The 23,159-nt window shown below is 43.9% G+C and overlaps 1 protein-coding gene across 14 annotated transcripts in view; it reads right to left on the reverse strand.

Moving 5' to 3' along the window:
- Positions 1 to 23,159, reverse strand: part of phldb1b (pleckstrin homology-like domain, family B, member 1b) — a 116,054-nt gene that overhangs the window by 12,441 nt on the left and 80,454 nt on the right. For 9 of the 14 annotated variants that reach the window (XM_054794375.1, XM_054794379.1, XM_054794384.1 and 6 more), the window contains 7 exons: positions 23,008 to 23,097; positions 20,291 to 20,410; positions 16,972 to 17,112; positions 13,847 to 13,957; positions 12,633 to 12,735; positions 3,302 to 3,346; positions 1,787 to 2,120 (listed from right to left, as the gene is read on the reverse strand). In XM_054794375.1, the coding sequence (XP_054650350.1) occupies positions 1,787 to 2,120; positions 3,302 to 3,346; positions 12,633 to 12,735; positions 13,847 to 13,957; positions 16,972 to 17,112; positions 20,291 to 20,410; positions 23,008 to 23,097 (944 nt within the window). The remainder of the gene's footprint in view (positions 1 to 1,786; positions 2,121 to 3,301; positions 3,347 to 12,632; positions 12,736 to 13,846; positions 13,958 to 16,971; positions 17,113 to 20,290; positions 20,411 to 23,007; positions 23,098 to 23,159) is intronic. The other 5 variants (XM_054794388.1, XM_054794377.1, XM_054794381.1 and 2 more) reach the window with 4 other exon arrangements.

The following is a 23,159-nucleotide window of genomic DNA, read 5'->3' on the forward strand; positions in this document are numbered from 1 at the left end:
ATGTTACAATGGCTGCTGCTGAGAGCCTCTTCCAGCCAACACAAGCTGCTTCCAACAACAGATGGTCCCCAAATGACAATGTGCATATAAAGTTTTAAATGGTGGGGAGCAGAATGGGAAATGGTGCCTTTGGGTGCATTTGTCTGACGGAATGCTTCATAACACGGCTAAATGGGATTATCCAGCATCGTAGGTGCCACTCTCATTATTATGAGTAAATATGTTGCTATAGTACTGCTCACTTGGGCACTCATCAACACATATTAGTAGATATTGCTATTTTAGCTCTACCAGTGGAGGAGAAAGATGCTGTTTAAATGAAGCAACAATAGCAGTAAAAGCATCCAATTGACCCTCCGCTTACAAATGGTGCTTTTTTTTTTATTTTTTATTTTTTTTGTTTTTACACTTGCTTTTGTATTTAGTAAAAAATGTTACCTTCAAAACTTTTTGTCCACTACAACCTCACCTGTGACTGTAGAGTCATTTTTTCATTTTGACATTGTGTAACAAGGGATGCGCCGACTGATCGCCCACCGATCAGTACCGGACGGTTTCCGTAAAAAAACGTGATCGGCCTATGTTGATGAATGCATTTCAAAGCTAGTCACAAAATCCATCCATCCATCCATTTTCTATGCTTCTCCTCATTAGAGTCGCGGGGGCTAGTCACAAAATCTGCTTGGTAATAAAGTAGTGTACAATTTAAATGTGGCTTAGTAGTTAGCATGTTGGCCACACAGTCAGGAAAGTGGGAAGATCTGGGTTCAAACCTCCAAACCTCTCTGTGTGAAGCTTGCATGTTCTCTCCGTGTGTGGGTTTTCTCCGGGTACTCCGGTTTCCTCCCACATTCCAAAAACATGCATGCTCAGGTTAATTGGAGACTCTAAATTGCCCACAGGTATGAATGTGAGTGTGAATGGTTGTTTGTCTATATGTGTCCTGCCATTGGCTGCCGACCAGTCCAGGGTGTACCCCGCCTCTCTCCCAAAGTCAGCTGGGATAGGCTCCAGCATACCCCCCCGATCCCATGGAAGACAAGCAGCATAGAAAATGGATGGATGGATGGACAATTGAAATGTTGCCAGTCATAAATAAAACACAAATAGTCGACAGCTCTAATAGTGATGAAAGTTGGACACGAAATTTATTCTCTTTTAACTTAAGCAGAAATTAAATTCAGTCAAATAGTACAAAAATATATATTTTTCATAATTTTTGCCAGGGGCGCTTGGAATTGTCTAACGGCCTGGCCAATCCCACTCATCATAAATAAATCCAGGTGATCGGTACCGGTATCGGATGATCTCACTCATGGATGATTGGTAACGGACTCTGCAAAATAAAACCCTGATCGGAGCATCCCTAGTATTAACACAATGGGCTAAAATCATCCAAAAAACTCAAATCCCAGTACAGCTGTATGTCGGTGCGGTCCGTGTCGCCATTGCAGCAAGAATATTTTTTTTTGGGACGAGCACGTCAAGCTCTGTTGGAGGGTTTGGAAGGAGAGGAGCCTGGCTTACAGGGGCAAACAGAAATCAAACCAGCAATTTTCCAACTGCTTGAGACACTAGCTTTGTTGCCAATGAAAAACTTGCATCAGTGCACTTCAATTAGCACACTGTGCAATTCATTCCTGCCAGGGTAGTGCTGTATTTTGCTGCACTTCTCAGTGTAAACGCCCTTGTGCACTTTAAAGACAGAAGCACGACAATTGAGAGAGCACTGAGCCACACCACAACTGAAGATCAAACCGCTGGCACTGCTTGGTATAATGGGTACCTGGACATGTTATCAGGTGAGCAGGCTGAGTTGTTCCCAGTGGACACGCTGGTATCCATACTGTCAGAGCTCTCCAGACTCAGTGTGTCGTAGGGCTGCTCTCCAGCTGATGGTGGATGGTGGTGCAGGATGGAGTGCTGGACCAGAGGAGGGAGGCCTTCAGAGTGGTGAGTGAGTGCAGGGCTGTAGGACATTCCTGGTGAGTATGAGGGCGTGGAAGTCATGATGTGAGGCAGTGAACCGTGGAGTGCTTCCCACTGGCACTGTGCCTCCGCTGCTGCTCTCTGCTTCAGCTCAGCCAGACGACGACGTTGCTCTTCAATCACCTGTTGACCTGCAAAAAGTGTATGTTTTTTTATCATAATTGGATTTGTCCTACAGGCAAGAAAAATAATATGAAGGCAGACACACACTAAAGCCAGTAAAGGCAGCTCAGCGCTCCCAACATATAAATATATTTATACCAAGATGTCCCGCATCAACAATACACCACAAACAGTATTCAAACCCATGCAGCACATATATCACACTCTATGACTGTGTCTCAAATGGAATACTTGCATCAGTACACTTCAATAACTATACTTGCTCGATGTAGAGCTATCCCAAATCCATTAAAATCAATCACAATATTTATGATCTTTTTTCTTCTTCTCGTTTTTAATGGTGAATTGCAACCACTCAACGAAGCATGGTTGCTAACATTTGGATCACCTAAAATATTTGCCAGAAATTTTCCCCAGTTGATGATTTTGCGGTAATTAAACTGAAATTCAGGGGAAAAAATCCATCTCAAATGGACTGTTCAGGTTGTTGCCTCTCATGCAAGCAGGCTACATCAGTTCATGCTCAAAGACGAGATAGGGACAGTAGTCCTAGCTAGCCTCCAAGCAGGCTTCATCAGTTCACATTCAAAAACTACAGCTGTCCTATCTAGTCTTTGAGCCTGAATATCTACAGTAGTCTTTGCGCATGAACGGATGAAGCCTGCTTGGATGAAATGGCAAAATGTCTTCCAAGACAACCTGAGCAGTCCCATTTCGATGGATTCAATGCCTTGAGAATACAATGACCTGGGTGAATGACAATATCCACAGGCATAAAAATCTATTTCTTATGACTATCTTTTCATAACTTTTTTCGGGCGTGTCCACCCTACAAATAGTGTGCTGCATTTTGCGTTACTTCTCAGAGTAAAGGCACTTACACTGTGCACTCAAAAGACTAAGCGGAAGTTTGCAAGTGCATCCATTGAGACACAGCCTGTGTTTGTAAAAATAAAATACCATCACCACGTTTCAGCAACACCTTTCCAATGCATGCTGCTTGTGGCATCAGGCAACTGTAAAAAGGCCCATAGCTTGCCAACATTGTAAGCATGCATGGTTTAGATGTGCATAGACAAAAAGAAAAGATAGGAGATGAGATGAAAAAGCTTTGGAGTTAATGACACACTGGGCATGGGAATGACTGAAGGTTGTTGTTGTTAAGAGATCACACTGTTTGAAAGGCTACCTGCTGATCTTCGCTCTATGAGGGATTGGTTGGAGTTCTGAGGGTCTACAGTCCGCAAAGACAGAAAGATGTGAACAAGCTGCAAATGCTCAACCAATGTCACACTATAGCCTGCATAGTGAGTGGAGCCATTCCCATACCAGCTCCAAATGCACCCAACTGCCTGACTGACATCACCTTACACATCAGTGAGTAACCAACACCAAACACACTGTGCATTAAACGTCACTACATGGAAGCACACCCCTGCAACAGGCTCAGTCCATGTACCCACAAAATGTGACCATATTAAGATAGTACATCCCCAAGACCACCCACGAATGGTAAAAAACTGCAAGTTATTAATCCGCAACACTCGCTTCTCCCCCATTTAACTCTCCTGCTAGCTTGACACTGACGTTCTCTTCTGATCTCAAATCAACATTTGCAATTACAGTGACTGTTGTAATTATTAGATTCCCCTTCTCTCTTCAATATGCCTCACACACTCATGAAACTCATTTAAAGCATAAAATGTATAGCTACTCACCATTCATTCAGTCAGTTATTCAAGATGGCGCCCTCCGTGGCAGACGTCTCTGGTTCACTCTCCCGTTTTTTTCTATTTATTGCTATTTTATTGTTCATATCGAACATTCAACGCACTCACGCTGTACATTACAGCAAAGTGACACTTAAACATCGGTAGAGTTCACCATGAACTTTCATTCAGCCTCTTCAACTTTGGCTTTCTTCTACGTCGGGAAGACGCAGCAGCCTGCGCTGAATACCCGCCGAGCAAAGCAGCCGAGGTGGAAACGAGGCAAGAGGGGCGGCCTGCATGCTAGGCTAAAAGCTAGAGCGACTAGGCCACCGCTACCAAGCCTGCTGCTAGCCAACGTTTGCTCTCTTGAAAACAAGATGGACGAGCTGAGAGCAAGGACTACAGCTCAACGTGAGATCAGAGAGTGCTGTGTGCTCACCTTCACAGAAACCTGGCTGACGGAGGATATACTGGACACGGCGATCCACTTGGAAACATTTGCTGCTTACCGGGGAGATCGAACATCGGCGTCTGGTAAACACAGAGGTGGCGGCGTCTGTGTTTACGTAAACAAACGGTGGTGCACAGATGTACAGACAATCGAAAAGCACTGCTCACCGGACATTGAGCTGCTGATGGTGTAATGCAGACCTTTTTATTTGCCTCGTGAGTTCAGCGCTGTGTATTTAGCAGCTGTCTACATTCCACCACGAGCTAACACTAGCGCAGTGGGCCTTCTGCATGACATTTATGTATTTATCATATCTGGCGATTTCAACCACTGCAACCTCAGGACTGTTCTCCCCAAATATTACCAGCATGTAAGCTTTCCCACGAGGGAAACTAACATTCTGTACCAAGTCTACAGCAACATGAAAGGTGCTTTGAAGGCTGTTCCAAGACCCCATTTTGGAAAAGCCGACCACATCTCCATATTCCTTTATCGAACATACAGACAACTCCTCAAGCAAGCTCCCCCTGTAAGTACAGCTGTTAAAGTGTGGAATGAAGAAACTGATCAAGTACTTCAGGACTGCTTTGGCTGTACAAACTGGGATGTGTTTAGAACTGCAGCGGGGAGGGAAGATTGTACTGTTGATTTGGATGGATATGCTTCTGCTGTTACTGGCTACATTAGCACATGCATAGGGACTGTTAACACCACCAAGTATTACAGAAAAAACCCTAATCAAAAACCTTGGATGAACTGTGACGTAAGGGCTAAGCTTCGTGCTCGTTCGTCTGCATTTGTCATGGTTGACACCGTTGAGGATTACAAAAAGGCCAGATATGACCTGAGGAGGTCCATACGAGAGGCTAAAAGGCAGTACAGACAGAAGCTGGAGGGCTACTATTCTACCTCAGACCCTCAGCGCATGTGGGTGAGGCTTCAGCACATCACAGAGTATCGACAGCGGAGTAGCGTAGTCACATCCAGCCAAACCACACTTCCAGACGAGCTGAACAAGTTCTACGCACGCTTTGACACCCAAACTCCTGATGAGCAGAGAGGGTGGCTGGGCTTGGCATACAGGACTCACCTTTCATGGTGACATCAGCTGATGTGTGCAGGGTTCTGAACAAAACAAACCCACGAAAAGCAGCAGGCCCAGACAACATCGCAGGCCGTGCACTTCGGGTTTGCTCATCAGAGCTAGCTGATGTGCTTGCTGACATATTTAACCTGTCGCTTGCACAAGCATCTGTACCGACCTGCTTTAAGTCCACCACCATAGTGCCCGTACCCAAGAAGAGCAACGTGACCTGCTAAATGACTATCGCCCTATAGCACTCACTCCTATTGTAATGAAGTGCTTTGAAAGGATAGTCATGACCCACATCAAAAGAGCATCCCGGCCACTGTGGACCCTCTAGAGTTTGCATACCGCCAGAACCGGTCCACGGATGATGCAGTCAACACTGCCATCCACACAGCCCTTTCACACCGACAGGGCCAGGACATATATGTCAGAATGCTATTTATAGACTATAGCACTGCATTTAATACAGTCCACCCCCACAAACTCACAGATAAGCTCCTCACACTTGGCCTGTCACCCTCCCTCTGTAACTGGGTGTTTAACTGTCTCACAGGCAGGCCCTAGTCAGTCAGAGTCCACAATCGCACATCCAGCTCAAGTATTGTGAGCACTGGGACCCCGCAGGGATGTGTGCTGAGTCTACTCCTCTACACGCTCTTCACCTATGATTGCGTGGCCTCCCAGAACAACACCAGCATCATTAAATTTGCGGATGACACTACAGTCATCGGCCTGATCACTGGTGGTGTTGAAACGTCATACAGAAGAGAGGTGGCGGACCTCATAGCTTGGTGTCGTGATAACAATCTCCTTCTCAATACAGATAAGACTAAAGAGATGATCATTGACCCAAGAACAAGGGAAAAGGAGCCGCATAGACCCCTGTTTATTGATGAAACTGAGGTGGAGAGGGTGAAAACCTTCAAGTTCCTTGGCACATACATCAGTGAGGACCTCACCTGGTCTCACAACACCCAACAAATTACCAAAAAGTCCCAAAGGAGACTGTACTTCCTGAGAAGACTGAGGAAATTTGGCATGTCCACCAAAATCCTGAGTTGCTTCAATAGATGCACTGTCGAAAGTGTTCTTACCGCCTCCATCACTGTTTGGTACGGTAACTGTACAACACGTGATAGGAAGGCACTCCAGCGGGTGATCAAGACCTCACAGCACATTGTTGGGGCAGCCCTCCCCTCACTGCAAGACATTTATAAATCTCGCCTCCTACGAAGAACAAACAACTTCATCAAGGACAACACACATCCACAACACTCATTATTCACACTCCTACCGTCAGGCAGACGCTTGAACTCCAGGACCACAAGACTTTGAAGTCCAGGACCACAAGACTGACGAACAACTTTTACCCACAGGCCATCAGACTTCTCAACGATGCACTCACACACGCCGCACGCAACACAAGCACACACTCATAACTCTATTTATTTATTCATTCATTCATTCATTCATTCACTGGTATTCATGTCTCTTCTGTTGTTGCTTAATTTATTGGTATTAATGTTTCTTATGTTCTTATTCATTTTCTTGTTTTCTTTCTTTTTTGGGAGAATGAAGAGAACAAGAATTTCATTGCATAGTATAACTACCTGTTTTACTGTGCATATGACAATAAAACTCTTGAATCTTCATGAATGACAATGGAAGATGATGCATGAACACAAGGAATCTGAGAAGCTATAGAAAAGTTGCACTTTTGCATGTCACAGCAACTATGGTGCGTTCAAGAATGGCCAAACCAAGTCCAAAATGTCAACACTTAAAAATATCAATGAATGAATGAACCAAAGACATTGACCTTTTGTTATTGCATATTTTAAAATGACTACAGACTTAGGGTGTGGAAAAAACAGCCTATTTTTGGAGGTGAAAAAAATCCAATGTGCGGCTCTGATATGAAGTGCAACTGCATCGAGTAAAATGATTTGCAGTGGAAGTCGTTATTGATGTAGTTTGCAAAATACGCACACAATTTCTGCTACACAGATAATATTGATCAAGTACAAGAACTTTGGAAAGCCATTAACAATCGTTACCATTGGTGTCCGCTGACCTCACGGGTCTTAATTATTGTGGGAAGCACCTTTTGTTTTGCAAAGCAAGAAGCTAAGTTATAGTTATGAGGCCAAATGACGCCATTTGAATAAAAACTTATTAAGTTCATTATGTATTCATATCTAAAAATCATGTGGTGACCAATCATCACCATTGTTATCACGTACATGAATGTTTTGTGAGTGCAGGGTTTTATTTGCCACCATTTTTCATGACCTTACATTGTACAGGCATTAGCAGTGCACAATAAATATTGGACCGATGCCAATAATCGAGTTGGAGAAAGGGTCCTGACTGTTGTTTGTGTGTACGCAGTTCAGAGTACCCAGCCTTCTTGGAGTCCATCAGAGGGGTGCTGGAGAGCACTCCAGCTTGTGACTCCGTAGTTCTACTAGAAGACTGAACGCCCATGTGGGCAATAACAGTGTGAGGGGCGTGATTGGGAGGAACGGCTCCCTGATCTAAACTCGTGCGGTGTCATGTTATTGGACTTCCATGGGAACCACAGTTTGTCCGTAACAAACACCGAACAGAAGAATATCCACAAGTGCGCTTGGCACCAGGACACCCTAGGCCGCAGGTCTATGATCGACTTTGTAGTCGTATCATCAGACCTGCATCCACATGTTTTGGACATGTGGGTGAAGAAGGGGCTGAGCTGTCAACTGATCACCACCTGGTGATGAGTTGCATTAGATGGTGGGGGTCTGCCGTTCGTCCAGTCTTCAACTCTCACCTCTGGCAGAGCTTCGCCTGTTTCCCAGGAGAGGACGAGGTGAATGGTCCACATTCCGAGCCTCCATTGCTGAGGAAGCCGATCGGAGCTGTGGCCGCAAGGTGGTCGGTGCCAGTCGTGGTGGCAAGCCCCGAACCCGATGGTGGACACCAGAGGTCAAGGCAGCCGTCAAGCTGAAGGAGTCCCATCGAGCATGGATGGCTTGTGGGACTCCTGAAGCAACTGGCAAAGCGGCAGCCAAAAACTCGGGTGTTGGAGGAGTTCGGTGAGGCCATGGAGTCAACTTTCGGTCGGCCTCGAAGAGGCTCTGGCAAACCGTCCGATGCCTGAGAAAGGACAAGCAGTGCCTGGTTCACACCGTTTACAGTGGGGAGGGAAGCCTGCTGACCTCGACTGAGGACATAGTCGGACAGTGGAAGGAATACTTTGAGGCCCTTCTCAATCTCACTGACATACCTTCCATTGAGGAAGCAGAGTCTGAGGGCACAAACGCAGGCAGTTCTATCACCGTGGCGGAGGTATCTGGCGCAGTCAAAACGCTCCCCAGCGGCAAAGCTCTGGGAGTGGACGAGTTTCACCTTGAATTCCTCAAGGCTCTGGATGTTGAGGAACTGTCTTGGCTGACATGTCTCTTTAACACTGCGTGGCAGTCGGGAACATTACCTCTGGATTGGCAGACCAGGGTGGTGGTCCCCCTTTTCAAGAAGGGTGACCGAAGGTGTGATCACACTCCTCAGCCTCCCTGGGAAAGTCTATTCCAGGGTACTGGAGAGAATGGTACGACAGTTAGTCCAACCTCGGCTACAGGAGGTGCAATGTGGTTTCCGCCCCGGTCGTGGACCACTGGACCAGCTCTACACCCTTGCGAGGATACTGGAGGGTACATGGGAGTTTGCTCAACCGGTCTACATGTGCTTTGTGAACTTGGAAAAGGCATACGACCGTGTCTTGGTGGGTGTGCTCTGGGAGTACGGGATTGGTGGTGAGCTACTACGTGCCATTCGGTCCTTGTACAACCGGAGAAGGAGCATGGTTCACATTGCCAGCAGTAAGTCAAGCCTGTTTCCGGTGAACGTTTACTCCGCCACGGCTGCCCTTTGTCATGGATTCTGTTCATAATTTTGATGGACAGAATTTCTGGCCACATCCAAGGCGTCGAGGGAGTCCAGTTTGGGGGCCTTAGGATCTTGTGTCTTCTATTTGCAGACAATGTGGTCTGATGGCCTCATCGGGCTGTGACCTTCAGCGTTTACTGGGGCGGTTTGCAGCTTAGTGTGAAGCTTCTGGGATAAGACTCAGCACCTCCAAACCATGGTTCTCAGTCGGAAAATAGTTGATTGCACCCTGGAGGGGTTATGTCTCACAGCTGCCCTGGTGTCCTCTCGGTGGAACTGGAAGAGGTGGCCGGGCACTGGGAAGTCTGGACTTCCCTACCCTAGTCTGGACTGCTGCCACTGTGACCCAGACCCGGATAAGCGGAAGAAAATAGATTGATGGAAAAAATATATTGTGCATCTCTAACAGCCATCTTTTCACATGTTTTTATGATGTGGCAGTGATTGAATACTTAAAAAAAAATAAGCAGATTTTGATGCACTTCAACTTTAAATTTGGACTCCCTTGTCAGGTTTTTAGTCAGCAGGTTGAGAGAAGGTGTAATATACATGTTACAAATTGATTTATTTTAGTTGCTGTTTAGAGGAGTGACGTGGAAACCATGAAGACTTATTTTATTTTTTTTGAGGAGTGACGTGGAAACCATGAAGACTTATTTTAGGCACACAAAAATTATACATGAAAAAAATTCTACGCATGAGCCCTTCCAATCTGGTATAGCATTCAATTGTCAGATCGGTAGCATTCATTTGTCAGAATTTTCAGTACAGTCGTACCTCGCAATACTGCGCTTCGATTAGCACTCCCTTGCTATATTGCATTTTTTCAGAAATTAATTAATGAATAAATGATGGATGTTTTGCGGTAGACTATTATTAGTCAAAACATATTGAAATACCAGTGATATGTAGCATTCTGGTCACTAGGCGGCAGTAATGACGCAAACCATTGAGACATTAGCTTACACTGCATGAAGTCATGAAGTGAGCCATGGCATGTCCCACATGAGAGCAGGAATAAAAAAGTTCTCCCATTACATGTAGAAGTGCTTTGTGTTTGGCTTCTTTAGCTTAGGAGAAATGAATTCAAGGCTAACTGATAAGCTCACTAGCTCGCTTGCTAGCTTGCTAACTAGGGTCTCTCTCAAGTCCCTGCAGCATAAGAGTTGCTCAATGTGGTGTAAACCACATACCAGTGTATGTTATTTCATGTCTACTAATGTTAAAAAACGTATTGACAAAATCATAAACAGGCTTTTTATGCTGTATCTAAAAAAATATTCTATTTATTAACAGTAAATCCTAAATCCTATATCGCAAATATAAATTCATTTATCGCGGTTAATTGGTTCCAGACCCGACCGCGATAAATTCATTTCCGTGATATAGGATTGCACTGTATTTCTTTTTTCTCACCCTGAAGAAATACTTCAACCTGCCAATAATATATACATATTATGTTGTCCAGTAATATACACGCTGAGATGAACATTGACAAACAGAGCAGTACATCCATGTAATGCTCACTGTCTTCCCTCCAATGAGCTCACCACTCATGGTAGGGGCCAAAGGGGTCGGGTGCAAAGTGAGCTGGGTGACAGCCCAAGGAGGGAACCTTGGCGGTCCAATCCTCGGCTACAGAAGCTAGCTCTTGGGACGTGGAATGTCACCTCTCTGGTAGAGAAGGAGCCTGAGCTGGTGTGCGAGGTTGAGAAGTTCCGGCTAGATATAGTCGGACTCACCTCAACGCACAGCAAAGTCTCTGGAACGAGTATTCTCGAGAGGGGCTGGACTTTATTGCACTCTGGCTTTGCCAGCAGTGAGTAGCGATGGGCAGGGGTGGCAATTCTTGTTGCGCCCCGGTTTGTGGTGCGTAGAAGTTCGGGTGGGGGGAAGGTTCCTGACTGTTTGCGCTCATGCGCCAAACAGCAGTTAAAAATACCCACCGTTTTTGGAGTACCTAGTGAGAGTACTGGAGAGTGCTCCCTCAGGGGATTCCCTTGTTCTGCTGGGGGACTTCCAACGCTCACATTGGCAGCGACAGTGAGACCTGGAGAGGCGTGATTGGGAGGAACGGCCCCCCTCATTTGAACCCGAGCTGTGCTTTGTTATTGGACTTCTGTACACGTCACCGATTTTCAATAACAAACACCATGTTCAGGCATAAAGGTGTCCACGTGTGCACTTGGCACCAGGACACCCTTGGCCGCACTTTGATGACTGACTTTGTGGTCACATCATCGGACATATGTTTTGGACACTGGGGTGAAGAGAGGGGCGGAGCTGTCAACCGATCACCACCTGGTAGTGGGTTGGCTCCGATTGTGGGGGAGGATACCGGTCAGACCTGGCAGGCCCCAACTGTCTGCTGGGAATGACTGGCAGAGTCCCCTGTCAGAAGGAGATTCAATTCCCACCTCCGGGAGATTTTTGACCATGTTCCGAGGGAGACAGCGGACATTGAGTCTGAATGGGCCATGTTCCGTGCCTCCATTGTCGAGGCAGCTGATCGCAGTTGTGGCCGTAAGGTGGTTGGTGCTTGTCGAGGCGGTAATCCCAGAACCCGTTGGTGCACAGCAGTGGTGAGGGATGCCGTCAAGCTGAAGTCTAATCGGGCCTTTTTGCCTCATGGCACTCCGGAAGCATGTTACAGGTATCGGCAGGCCAAGCGGTCTTGAGAATTTCTAGGCACAGCCAGGGCGTTGAGGGGTTCCGGTTTGGTGGCTGCAGGATCGAGTCTCTGCTTTTTCCATGTGCACCGACTCCACATCGGTCCATTGTGGTGAAGAGAGAGCTGAGCCAAAAGGCAAAGCTCTAAATTTACAGGTCGATCTACATTCCTTCCCTCATCTATGGTCATGAGCTTTGAGTAGTGAACAAAAGGACAAGATCGCGGGTACAAGCGGCCGAAACGAGTTTTCTACATAGGGTGGCTGGGCTCTCCCTTAGCAATAAGGTGAGAAGCACTGTCATCCGGGAGAGACTCGGAGTAGAACATCGACTCCTCCGCATTGAGAAGAGCCAGATTAGGTGGCTTGGGCATCTGGTCGGGATGCCTCCCGGATGCCTCCCTGGGGAGTTGTTCAGGGCAAGTCCAACCGGTAGAAGGCCTCGGGGAAGACCCAGGACACGTTGGAGAGACTAAGTCTCCCAACTGGCCTGGGAACGCCTCGGGATCTGCCGGGAGGAGCTGGACGAAGTGGCCAGTGAAGTGGAGAGTGAAGTCTTAGACTTAGACCGCTGCCCTCGTGACCCAAACTCGGATGAGTGGAAGAAGATGGATGGATGGATAGCTCACTTTCTTGTTCACATATCAGAAAAGAAACACAAACTTGCTAACCTTTCTGCTGCAGTGCCAGCTGTCTCTTGCTCTCTATACTCTGCAAGGTAGCTGCCAGGTTCCTGGGCAAACTGCTTGAGCTGTGGGTGGGCAGAAGCGGGCTCTGAAAAACAAGGGAGCCGGGTCAGAGAATGAGCTGGCATGAACAAGAAGTGAAGCCATGATTGTTCTCAAACGATAAGACAGCAACATCATTTTTACAGTTTGCGTTTAGATTTACTATAACAACAGAGAGAAACACAATATCAGGGGCTGGATGGGCTGGTGGGCACTGCAGAATGTCAAACTATTATTAAGTGTCTTACTACTGCTTTTCTTGCTGACTGTGCTCCCAACTCCCTTGGCATAATCAACCCTCTGTTAAAATCAACCATAAAAATGTTGTACTGTTCATATCTTTATAAGAAGGTAAGCATACTACAACAAATCAAATACTTATTTGGAATAATTAAACTATATATTTTTTTCAAACCAATATCGATAACTTTCTGCTTCTCAAGACCGATACGACCCCGATGTGATAGAGACAACGATAACTTTTTATATCTACTTGACTAGATATAATTGTAGTTTGTGCACAGCTGTAAGTAAGAAAGACAACAAATTCGGATTTGACCAACTGTACCTGTCCTAATCAAATATCATGACATTACTACTACCACATCACTACTATCAGGAGAACCACAGTATAGAGCGGAGGGAGCCACCTGCTGTGGCCCAGCAAAGTGTATTCAGACACACACTCCGAGCAGCCGGTGTGACGCCATCGAGGTCTCTGGCAAACCCTTTGCATTTTTTCTAATTCCACAGCGCTGGCATTTCACGTAGCTGATAAGGTTTATTGTGTGCTCTAAGTTTTTTTTTTTTTTTCCCCCCTCATGCAGAGCATTTGGTATAGTGTCCTTCTTCAAATGAATGTTTGTTTACAAATGAGCTCAGGGAAAGTTACGACAGTCTGTTAACATCACAGGGAGAAGAAAAAATGAGCGCTTGATTTGCTCACCTGCACAGTATGGGTAATTTCGCCTCAATGGAGCATTTGTTAAAAGTAGCTGTTATCAAAGCAATATTTAATGTTATCGGATTTATCGTTATGACGTCATAATTCCCTAATATAAGTCCTACACACTTAGAAAAAAATACAAATTTTCTCCGTGTGAGCCAATTAGAAAATGCTCCACACAACCCTGCATAGAAACAAACAACCAGTCTACCTTGGAGCCTGCACTGCGTCCCAGTGTTGCAGCTCCCTGCTGGAGAGGAGATCCAGCCTTTGCTAGATGAGGAGATTGTCCTGGATCACTATCAACCTTGGAGCGGAACACCTGCACAGGGAGCACACAAGGTGGATAAGGTGCTGCAGTTTGGCAAAGAGTATGTAGTGTGATGGTCAATATGGAATGAAATTCCATTCATGTTACATGGCACTGAATAAAATGGCAATGCTTGGAATTGAGATCCAGAATAAAAAAAAAAAAAATCATCACGCCGCCCACAATGCTGACTGCAGGGTGGGGAACATTAGGAGGAAGGGTCGGCTGCAGTGTTGCCAGATGAGAAATGACAAATACCACAAGCTTAGAATTATCATATTTTGGGGAAAATTATGGTACAAACCCTGTGACGTTGACGTTGCTCAGGACCACCTGCTACAGTAAAACATGGTCACAGACCAGACTAAGTATACAATAGCTGTTATTGCAGTGCTTACTTTGAATAAACTAACAGTACTGTTGGGGAAAAAAAAAGCTGGCACTGGCAGAACGGCATCTCTACTCGGCGGTAAAGCAGCGCGTGAGACAATGCACTAAATCAGGCACAGTGCAGGATATATCGTGTTTTATGTTTGCTCGGCTGATATTGGCATAAAAATATCAGTTTTTCTGCCGATAATGGTATCAGCGTGCGAGTGATGACATTGTTCTCCACATACTAACAAGCTTGTTACCTCAATATGTCCATGGTCTGGGACTATTTCAAAGTTTGGCCTTTGGAATGTAAATCTCTGTAATATCTGTCACACTTCAGGAAGAAACCCTGACTAACACGCAGCTAGTGTACCTGCAGCAAAATAATAAGTGACAGGAGACATGTTGAATGAGGCTAGTTTATATGTTCATTGATTGCATTAGTCCAGCGTTTCATACTTTGCACTTTACTTTGTGCTTATATGGATGTTTGTGCTACATAGTAACTGCCACATCCAAATTGTCGATGTGATGCGATGCATATGTGACAAGTGATATTTTTATTAATATATCATTATAATATTATTGTTATATTAATATTATCATTAATATTAATGTTAATTAAGGCTGTCAAAAATAGCACGTTAACTACTGTAATTTATGTTATTACTTACGTTAAAATTGTCAGCATCATTAACGCATGCGCATCATGTCAAGCCACATCTCTCTGTTATGACAGCAGATGGAGCTACAATGGCATCCCCACAGCCAGACTGCTGCTCTTCAATAACTTTTTTCTAACCTGAAGACATCAACAGCAGCGCTCCAACTCACAAACACATCTCTATAATCAGATATTTAGCAATAAATTTATTGTGGGCAGTCTAAGGCACACCTGTGCACTAATCATGGTGTCTAATCAGCATCTTGATATGGCATACCTGTGTGGATGGATTATCTCAGCAAAGGAGAAATGCTCACTATCACAGATTTAGACAATATTTGAGAGAAATGGTGATATTGTGTATGTGGAAAAAGTTTTCGATCTTTGAGTTCATCTCATAAAAATGGGAGCAAAAACAAAAGTGTTGGGTTTATATTTTTGTTGAGTGTATACACTCCTGATCAAAATCTTACGACCAGTTGAAAAATTGCTAAAATTTGCATTTTGCACATCTGGATCTTAATGAGGTCTTAAGTAGAGCTACAATATGCAAAAACAAGAAGGGGGAGTGAGACAAAAATATTTTGAAAAAGTAATTTAAAAAACTGCCTGTTTAGACTTTGCCAGGGAGCATCAAACATGGGACAATGAAAGGTGGAAAAACGTTTTATTCTCTGATGAGAAAAAATGTAACCTTGGCGGTCCAGATGGCTTCTAACGTTGCTGGCATGACAAGGATATCCCACCTGAGATGTTTTCTACCCGGCACAGTGGAGGGGAATCCATCATGATCTGGGGTGCTTTTTCATTCAGTGGAAAACCAGAGCTTCAGGTGGTGCGGGGTCGTCAAACGGCGACTGCTTACGTGCAGATGTTGCAGCGGGCATCCGTCATGACTGAGGGCCCTCGTCTGTGTAGTAACAGCTGTGTTTTTTAACAGGACAACTGTGCAGTTCACAATGCTCGCTTGGCGAAGGACTTCTTCAGGGAGAATAACATCACTCTTTTGGACCGTGCTGCATGTTCCCCTCATTTAAATTCCCTTAGAGAATATTTGGGGATTGGCGGCAAGGGAAGTTTATAAAAAAGGCCATCAGTTCCAGAAAGTTGATGCCCTTGGTGAAGCCATCTTCACCACTTGGAGCAATGTTCCCACTAGCCTCCTGGAAACACTCGCATCAAGCATGCCCAAAGCAATTTTTGAAGTGATTAACAAGAACAGTGGATCTACTCATTACTGAGTCCTACTGAGAATTTTTTTGTTCTGGTTTGGAGAGTTTTTTTGTTATTTTTTTGAGCAATGGTCTTAAACTTTTGATCTGCTGATAAACAGCCTATTTCAGTTTCATTGTTGTTTTCAATAAATAATTTTTTCTAAATGCTTTTTGTCTCACTCCCCTTCTTGTTTTTGCATATTGTAGCTCTACTTAAAACCTCATTAAGATCCAAATGTGCAAAATGAAAATTCTACCAATTTTTCAACTGGTCTTAAGATTTTGATCAGGAGTGTATTATAATAGTATAATATATTATAATATATTATGATTAGCTTGCATGGGTCCATGAGATTTATTTTGTGCAAAATGTTCACCCCTTCATGCTAAAGATGGCAGACGCAAAGGATGGAAGTTAGTGCTAGTGTTTAGCAAGGATCTTTGGCTTACGCTTCAACAAATGCTACTTTGATTCTGCAATCCTATGTACAGTCTATTGTGAACCGGAGCAATGATAACCAGGAGCAAGGTGCCAAAAGGAGCCGAGCATTACCATCAAAAGCTTTTCACCATCACACTTAGAGCGTCATTGAATGTTTTTACGCTTGCTTTACTTTCAAGTGTGGAAGGAATGAAGCGTTGTTGTTTAGCTCTTGACATGTTTTCATGATTGCATAGAAAATAAATATCAGCAGAAAACAGTAGATTCAGGCTTGCAGAGGAAGCACAGTGTGCAGAAACAGCAGGACGAATTGAATAAGAAGCTCTTCTACCTGCAGCGAGGGCCTGCAGCCTGACAGTGGCTTGGCTGGCAGGGAGGAAGACCAGAGCTGGCTGGAGCCTGCCAACACCTCCTGGTACCATTGTTCTAAATCTAGCTTGGGAAGTGAAGGCCTGCTGCCCTCAGACTGGCACTGTAGGGCCCAGCAAACAGCAGCAGCAGAGAGAAAAGAGCATGCGGCATGGAAAAGATGAATGGGAGAAAACAATGCAGAGATTAGAGAGGATTTAAAAACAGTTTTATATTACACAACTATAAAATTCTTCTAAAATATCTCCAACACATTGTTCCTATCAAGTGCTGTATGCTTTATAGCCTCCAGCTGCTATATCCCTGTTTTACATTCCTGTATCCTCATTCTTCTGGTCTACTGCAATGGCCCACTTTCTCATAGTAGCATTAACATTTGGATCCACTTTCACTTTCATGTATCTCTCCTGCACTTTCAATTAGGCAGTGATGCAGAATTACTAATGACTGCAGACACACCAGCTTGGAGGAATTCTTGATTTTACACTCAGAATCTTTGGAAGTATCCTTTGTCTCTGAAGCCCCACAAAAACATTCAAATCTATTTCCAATAGAAGTACTACTGTTGAGTTTGCAACGGCATGCTGGGAAACATGAAACCCCAAGCAGCCTTGCTGAGATGTGTCTTCAACACACACAACGTGAATCACAGAGTCAACACAAAAGTGATGATTCTGTATTGACCAATCAACAATCATCAGCAGTGTGTGCTCCACTTCCAACCTTACACACAGTACTCGGCATGCAAAACTACACAGTACAAGGCCTGCAACAATACACAGTACAGTACTAGGCGTGCAACACTACACAATACTAGGCCTGCAACAATACACAGCACAGTCTTGGGTGTGCAACACTACACAGTACTAGGCCTGCAACAATGCACAGTACAGTCCTAGGCATGCAACACTACACAGTACTAGGCCTGCAACAACTGTCATCTAAATGAATCTACTGCAGCCCTTTCATTCACCTAACTCAAAATTGTCATTGTTTGACAGCACAGCCACAAAAAGAAATAAAATATAGTTATCATACATTGTCATTTTACCTCCTTACAAAGACAACACACATTTGCAGATTTATTTTAATAGAGAGATGCCAAATGCAAAAAATCCAGAAAAACATTAAATAGCAGGTTTTAAATTAATTTATATTTAAATGAAATAAGTATTTGCTCCCCTACCCGCCAGCTAGCATTGTGACCCTCACATAGTGGTTATGTGTCCATGAAACACATAAATGAGATCTGTCCCTTTAAGAAAATACTCCTACTCTCAACTCATTATCAACATAAGACACACAAACACTATTCCATTCACACCTGTCCATCACCATGGGCAAAAGCTGATCGTAAGATTGCAGTCCTGCACAAGACTGGAATGGACTACAAGAGCGTCAACAAGATTGCAGACCTGCACAAGACTGGAATGGACTACAAGAGCATCAAAAAGACTGCAGACCTGCACAAGACTGGAATGGACTAGAAGAGCATCAACAAGACTGTAGGCCTGCGCAAGACTGGAATGGACTAATGAGCGTCAACAAGATTGTAGACCTGCGCAAGACTGGAATGGACTACAAGAACATCAACAAGACTGTAGACCTGTGCAAGACTGGAATGGATTACAAGAGCCTCCACAAGGTTTTAGACCTGGGTAAGACTGGAATGGACTACAACAGCATCAACAAGACTGCAGATCTGCACAAGACTGGAATAGGCAACAAAAGCATCAAGATTGTCCACCTGCAGAAGACGGGAATAGACTAGTAATGCATCAACAAGATTGTAGACCTGCACAAGACTGGAATAGACTAGTAATGCATCAACAAGATTGTAGACCTGCACAAGACTGTGACGTCTATGGAAAAGCATGAAGAAAAAGTTTGTTGGGAAAGAGCTCTATGCAAGATTTCACCTGGTGATGGTGAGAAAGGTGAGGGAGCAGCCCACAATGACAACTGATGATGTCAAGGAAGTTGGGAGCACAGTCAGCAAGAAAAGCATGAGTAAGGCACTTTACTGTCATCGATTGAGATCCTGCAGTGCCTGCAAGAAGACACATATACATACCAGTCTGAACCTTTGACATGAAAACACCATGTCATGTACCAAAATGGAGCTCCATGCATGTATCAAGTGGACTCGGCAGCAAAATGGTGAATATGAGTCCAACAACAGCATTCATACTGACATGGAGGTGTAAACATTCTGCTTTGGGGATGTTCCTCTCATCAAAATCCCCCCTGAGATGTGTGCAACCCTGGTGAGCAATCAAGAAACATCTGACCATTGTGCTTGCCAACAAGGCTTTCTCCAACCAACTACTAAACCACCTTTTGTATTACCATCAAATACTTACTACATCAATCTGATACTAATGCATTTCTAAACTTTTTTTTTTCCATGTTAGGATAAAAATTATGTAGTGTTCATATCTTTTTATGAGTAAATGCAGCATGCCATCAAACGCTTATTTTCCCACTGTATATAACACAGGTGTCAAACTCAAGGCCCGGGGGCCAGATTTGGCCCGCAATATCATTTTATGTGGCCCACAAAAGCCTGAAAATCATAAAAGAAATAAAAGACACTTTAAAGTTATGTAATTTATTTTAATTTAAATTTGATTTTATCATTCTTAAAAAATATATATTTTATTTGTTTTATTTATTTAATTTTTTTTATATGTAAAAGACAATTATCTTTCTAGCTAAATTTTTTGTTTCCTTTTTGCTGTAAAACCCCATTTACAATGAATTATGCAAGAGTTAAGGTTAACAATGTAAGTAAATAATAAGATATGCAATAATATTACAAGATGGTTATACGTTAATAAAGATTTACAGTTACAGACTGCCCTCTGAGGGCAACCAAAAGTGTGATGTGGCCCACTGTGAAAATGAGCCCCTGGTATATAAAGTATCTCTTAAAAATAGACTAGAAAAGTGGTGAAAGTGATTTGTTAGCATACTAAATGCACCAAAGGTGCTGTGAAAAAAATACACTTATGACTTTGGCACAGAACAAAAGAAGAGCTCCTGAACTATGCTAACTTGCATGACCCTCTTTGGTAGAAAAGTCTGGCAATACCATATGTTGTCATATTTACATTTTTCTTTAGTGCATCATCCTTAAGTTAAATTTGTATCAAAGGAGAAAGTGGTGGAAGGTGGCTTTCTAAATACTGACAATCTGGTTTGTGATCACAATGTAGTAGCTATAAGGTCTGTACATGGACGTTGGAGAAAGTGACAGGGTAAAGGACGACAACACACACCTCCAAAGACAAAGGATTTACAGCTCCAGACTGCAGGGGATGGCAAAGCGGGGAGGTGGTGCATGACTCCACCTCTGGCATCCCATACATATGACTCAACTGGCTCACTGTCACATACTCCTTTACCACACACAGACACACATACACACACAGGGGAAAAGGAGGAGACACGTCAGATATGAAAGAAAAATAAAAACAAGGTTTTGTTTCAGAAAGCAGGGTGTAGTCTGTCTCTTGCCCAAAGTTAGTTGGGATAGGCTACAGCATACACGCTACCCGAGTGAGGATAAGCAGCATAGAAAATGGATGGATTTTTCAGAAAGCCAATATCTTCTGCAGGCTTCCGGAATTGTGCTGCTAGTTGGATCCATACTTGCATGCATGCAATATACAGAAATACCCTCTTGTTCATCCTTTTATTCCTCACTTTCTCTTGGATCTTTTTGTCTGATGTGAAAACATGAACAAATCTCTTCTTGCTGTATTGGTGAGGTGTCAAACCTCATTTAGGCCGAATAACGTCACTCACACACCCCTAAGAGGCTTTTGTCTGCAGTGACTATTATGTCTGAGCTGGTAACAAGTTCTTTAACCTTACCTGATGTAGTGCACATCATGTAACTTCTTCAAACTACCAACAATATGTCGTGTGGTCATGGAATCCTAATGGTTGGTTGCGACCCTCCATAAACAAGAAGAGGAAGAAAAACTATAAAGAAAAACTAAAAGATCAAATAAAAACAAAGAAACGTACAACAGTAAAATATTTAAAACAAGAAGCAAAAACAAGAAAAGCAATAAATCCAAGAAGTAGGTAAAAAATAAATAAGTAAATTAAATTTTAAAAACTAAAATAAATAAAACCATTAAAACTAAAAAAGAATGAAAGACACAGAGGACCACACGACTCACGCAGAGTTAAAAGCCAGAGAATAAAAGTGGGTTTTAAGACGAGACCTAAAGCTTTCAATTGTGGGAGCCGTTTTTACATGAGGGGGGAGAGTGTTCCACAGCTTTGGGCCAGCTACGGAAAAGGCCCGGTCTCCCCTGGTCTTAGGCACCACCAGTTGGAGCTGGCCTTCGGACCTCAATGTCCGCGCTGGAATGTAAATTTGGATGAGGTCCGAGGTGTACTGAGGGGCCAGCCCATTCAAAGCCTTAAAAACAAACAATAAAATCTTAAAATCAATTCTAAAACGCACAGACAACCAGTCAGCGGATTATGTCAGCGGATATGACATGTATGCCTCTGGCGCTACGTATGTTACCGTATGTACAGTAAGGTTTACGTAGGGTCACTTGTGAAATTACTGGATAATTAACTATTATTTCTGCTGGATTTAATCTCTGGGGTTCTTGTTTGAGTCATCATAGTGAGTCGATCCCTGCGTGGATTCTCCTGGATCCAGGTACGTCTCCGCTTTGATGTGTTACATTTCCTTTTTGTTTTCATTCATCGCAACAGGCTTTGCAATCTTGGCGGTATATTTATGGTGTTTATTGAATTTAACATGCCGAGAAGCCATCATTCTTGCCGTGTTTTGGTTTTTTCCTGGACTTTTTTTTTTTTGCCCTTATGATGGACTATCTTAGTAATAGCGTTTTCCGAATGACATATTTAAAACACAGGAACAGCCTGGAGATCGGGAAGACCTGGGTTCGATTCTCCCTTGGGCATTTCTGTGTGGAGTTTGCATGTTCTCCGTGGGTTTTCTCCGGGTACTCCGGCTTCCTCCCACATTCCCAAAAACATGCAGGTGGTTAATTGGCGACTCTAAATTGCCCATAGGTGTGAATGTGAGTGTGAATGGTTGTTTGTCTATATGTGCCCTGTGATTGGCTGGCGACCAGTCCAGGGTGTACCCCGCCTGTCGCCCGAAGTCAGCTGGGATAGGCCCCAGCATGCCCCCGCGACCCTAATGAGGATTAAGCGGTATAGAAAATGGATGGATGGATGGATAGTAGTAGTTCACTGAAGAGACCCAGACCCAGAGGCTAACGTGAGGAGCTAGCCGACTTCAGTAAAGTCAGAGTGGCCAGGAACACAAGAGCTGTGGAAAGCTCAAAGGATATACAGTACATCATTTTAATATCGGTTTTCATTATCGGGAAAAAAATCTGATATTGATGTCTACCGATATCACATTTTTATGCGATATCGGGCCAATATTATCGGTGGGGCGATATTATCGGACATCCCTAAAATAAATTCAAAAATGTATAATTAACCCATGTGATTAACCCAACCCCATTATCGTCCGATTTCACTAATGGATGATCGGTGTCGGAATCGGCAGCATAAAACCCTGATCGAAGCATCCCTGCGTTCAAGGCGGAATAGTTGCGTCCCATCACGTGCATTAATTAGCCGTCTCTTTTTATTTGTTTTTATATCTTTAGAAAACACAGAAAAGAGAAAGACGTGTGTTCATGTCTCACATAAGGATTGTGCATGATGGGCAAAAATCCCAAAAAGTGCATGTTCCTTTAATTTAAAATGGGGTGGTGGTTGATATTTTGGCGACACCTATTAGCCACTACAATTCAATGAGTTGACCTTGTTGTGACACAGTTAAGCACACAAACTGAATGACACTGAGCATACCGGAGGCTTTTTGTTACACAACACTTTCTCGCACAAAGCATGAAGTCATGAATGTTTGTCAGATACTTTAATTGCACACCAACAACACAGCAACAACACAGTCATACGCTACCTCTCGCATCGCCGTCGACGACTTGGGAAAGCTCTTTCCTCCAGTGATGCTGTGGTACCTCTTCTCCAGAGCAGTCAGTCTCTCTTTTTCCTGGACCACGCAGACAAGAACATGTCCACAGGACCAATGAACAGTGCATCACAACAAATGAA

Source organism: Dunckerocampus dactyliophorus, chromosome 12 (genome assembly GCF_027744805.1).
Source record: "Dunckerocampus dactyliophorus isolate RoL2022-P2 chromosome 12, RoL_Ddac_1.1, whole genome shotgun sequence".
NCBI lineage: Eukaryota > Metazoa > Chordata > Actinopteri > Syngnathiformes > Syngnathidae > Dunckerocampus > Dunckerocampus dactyliophorus.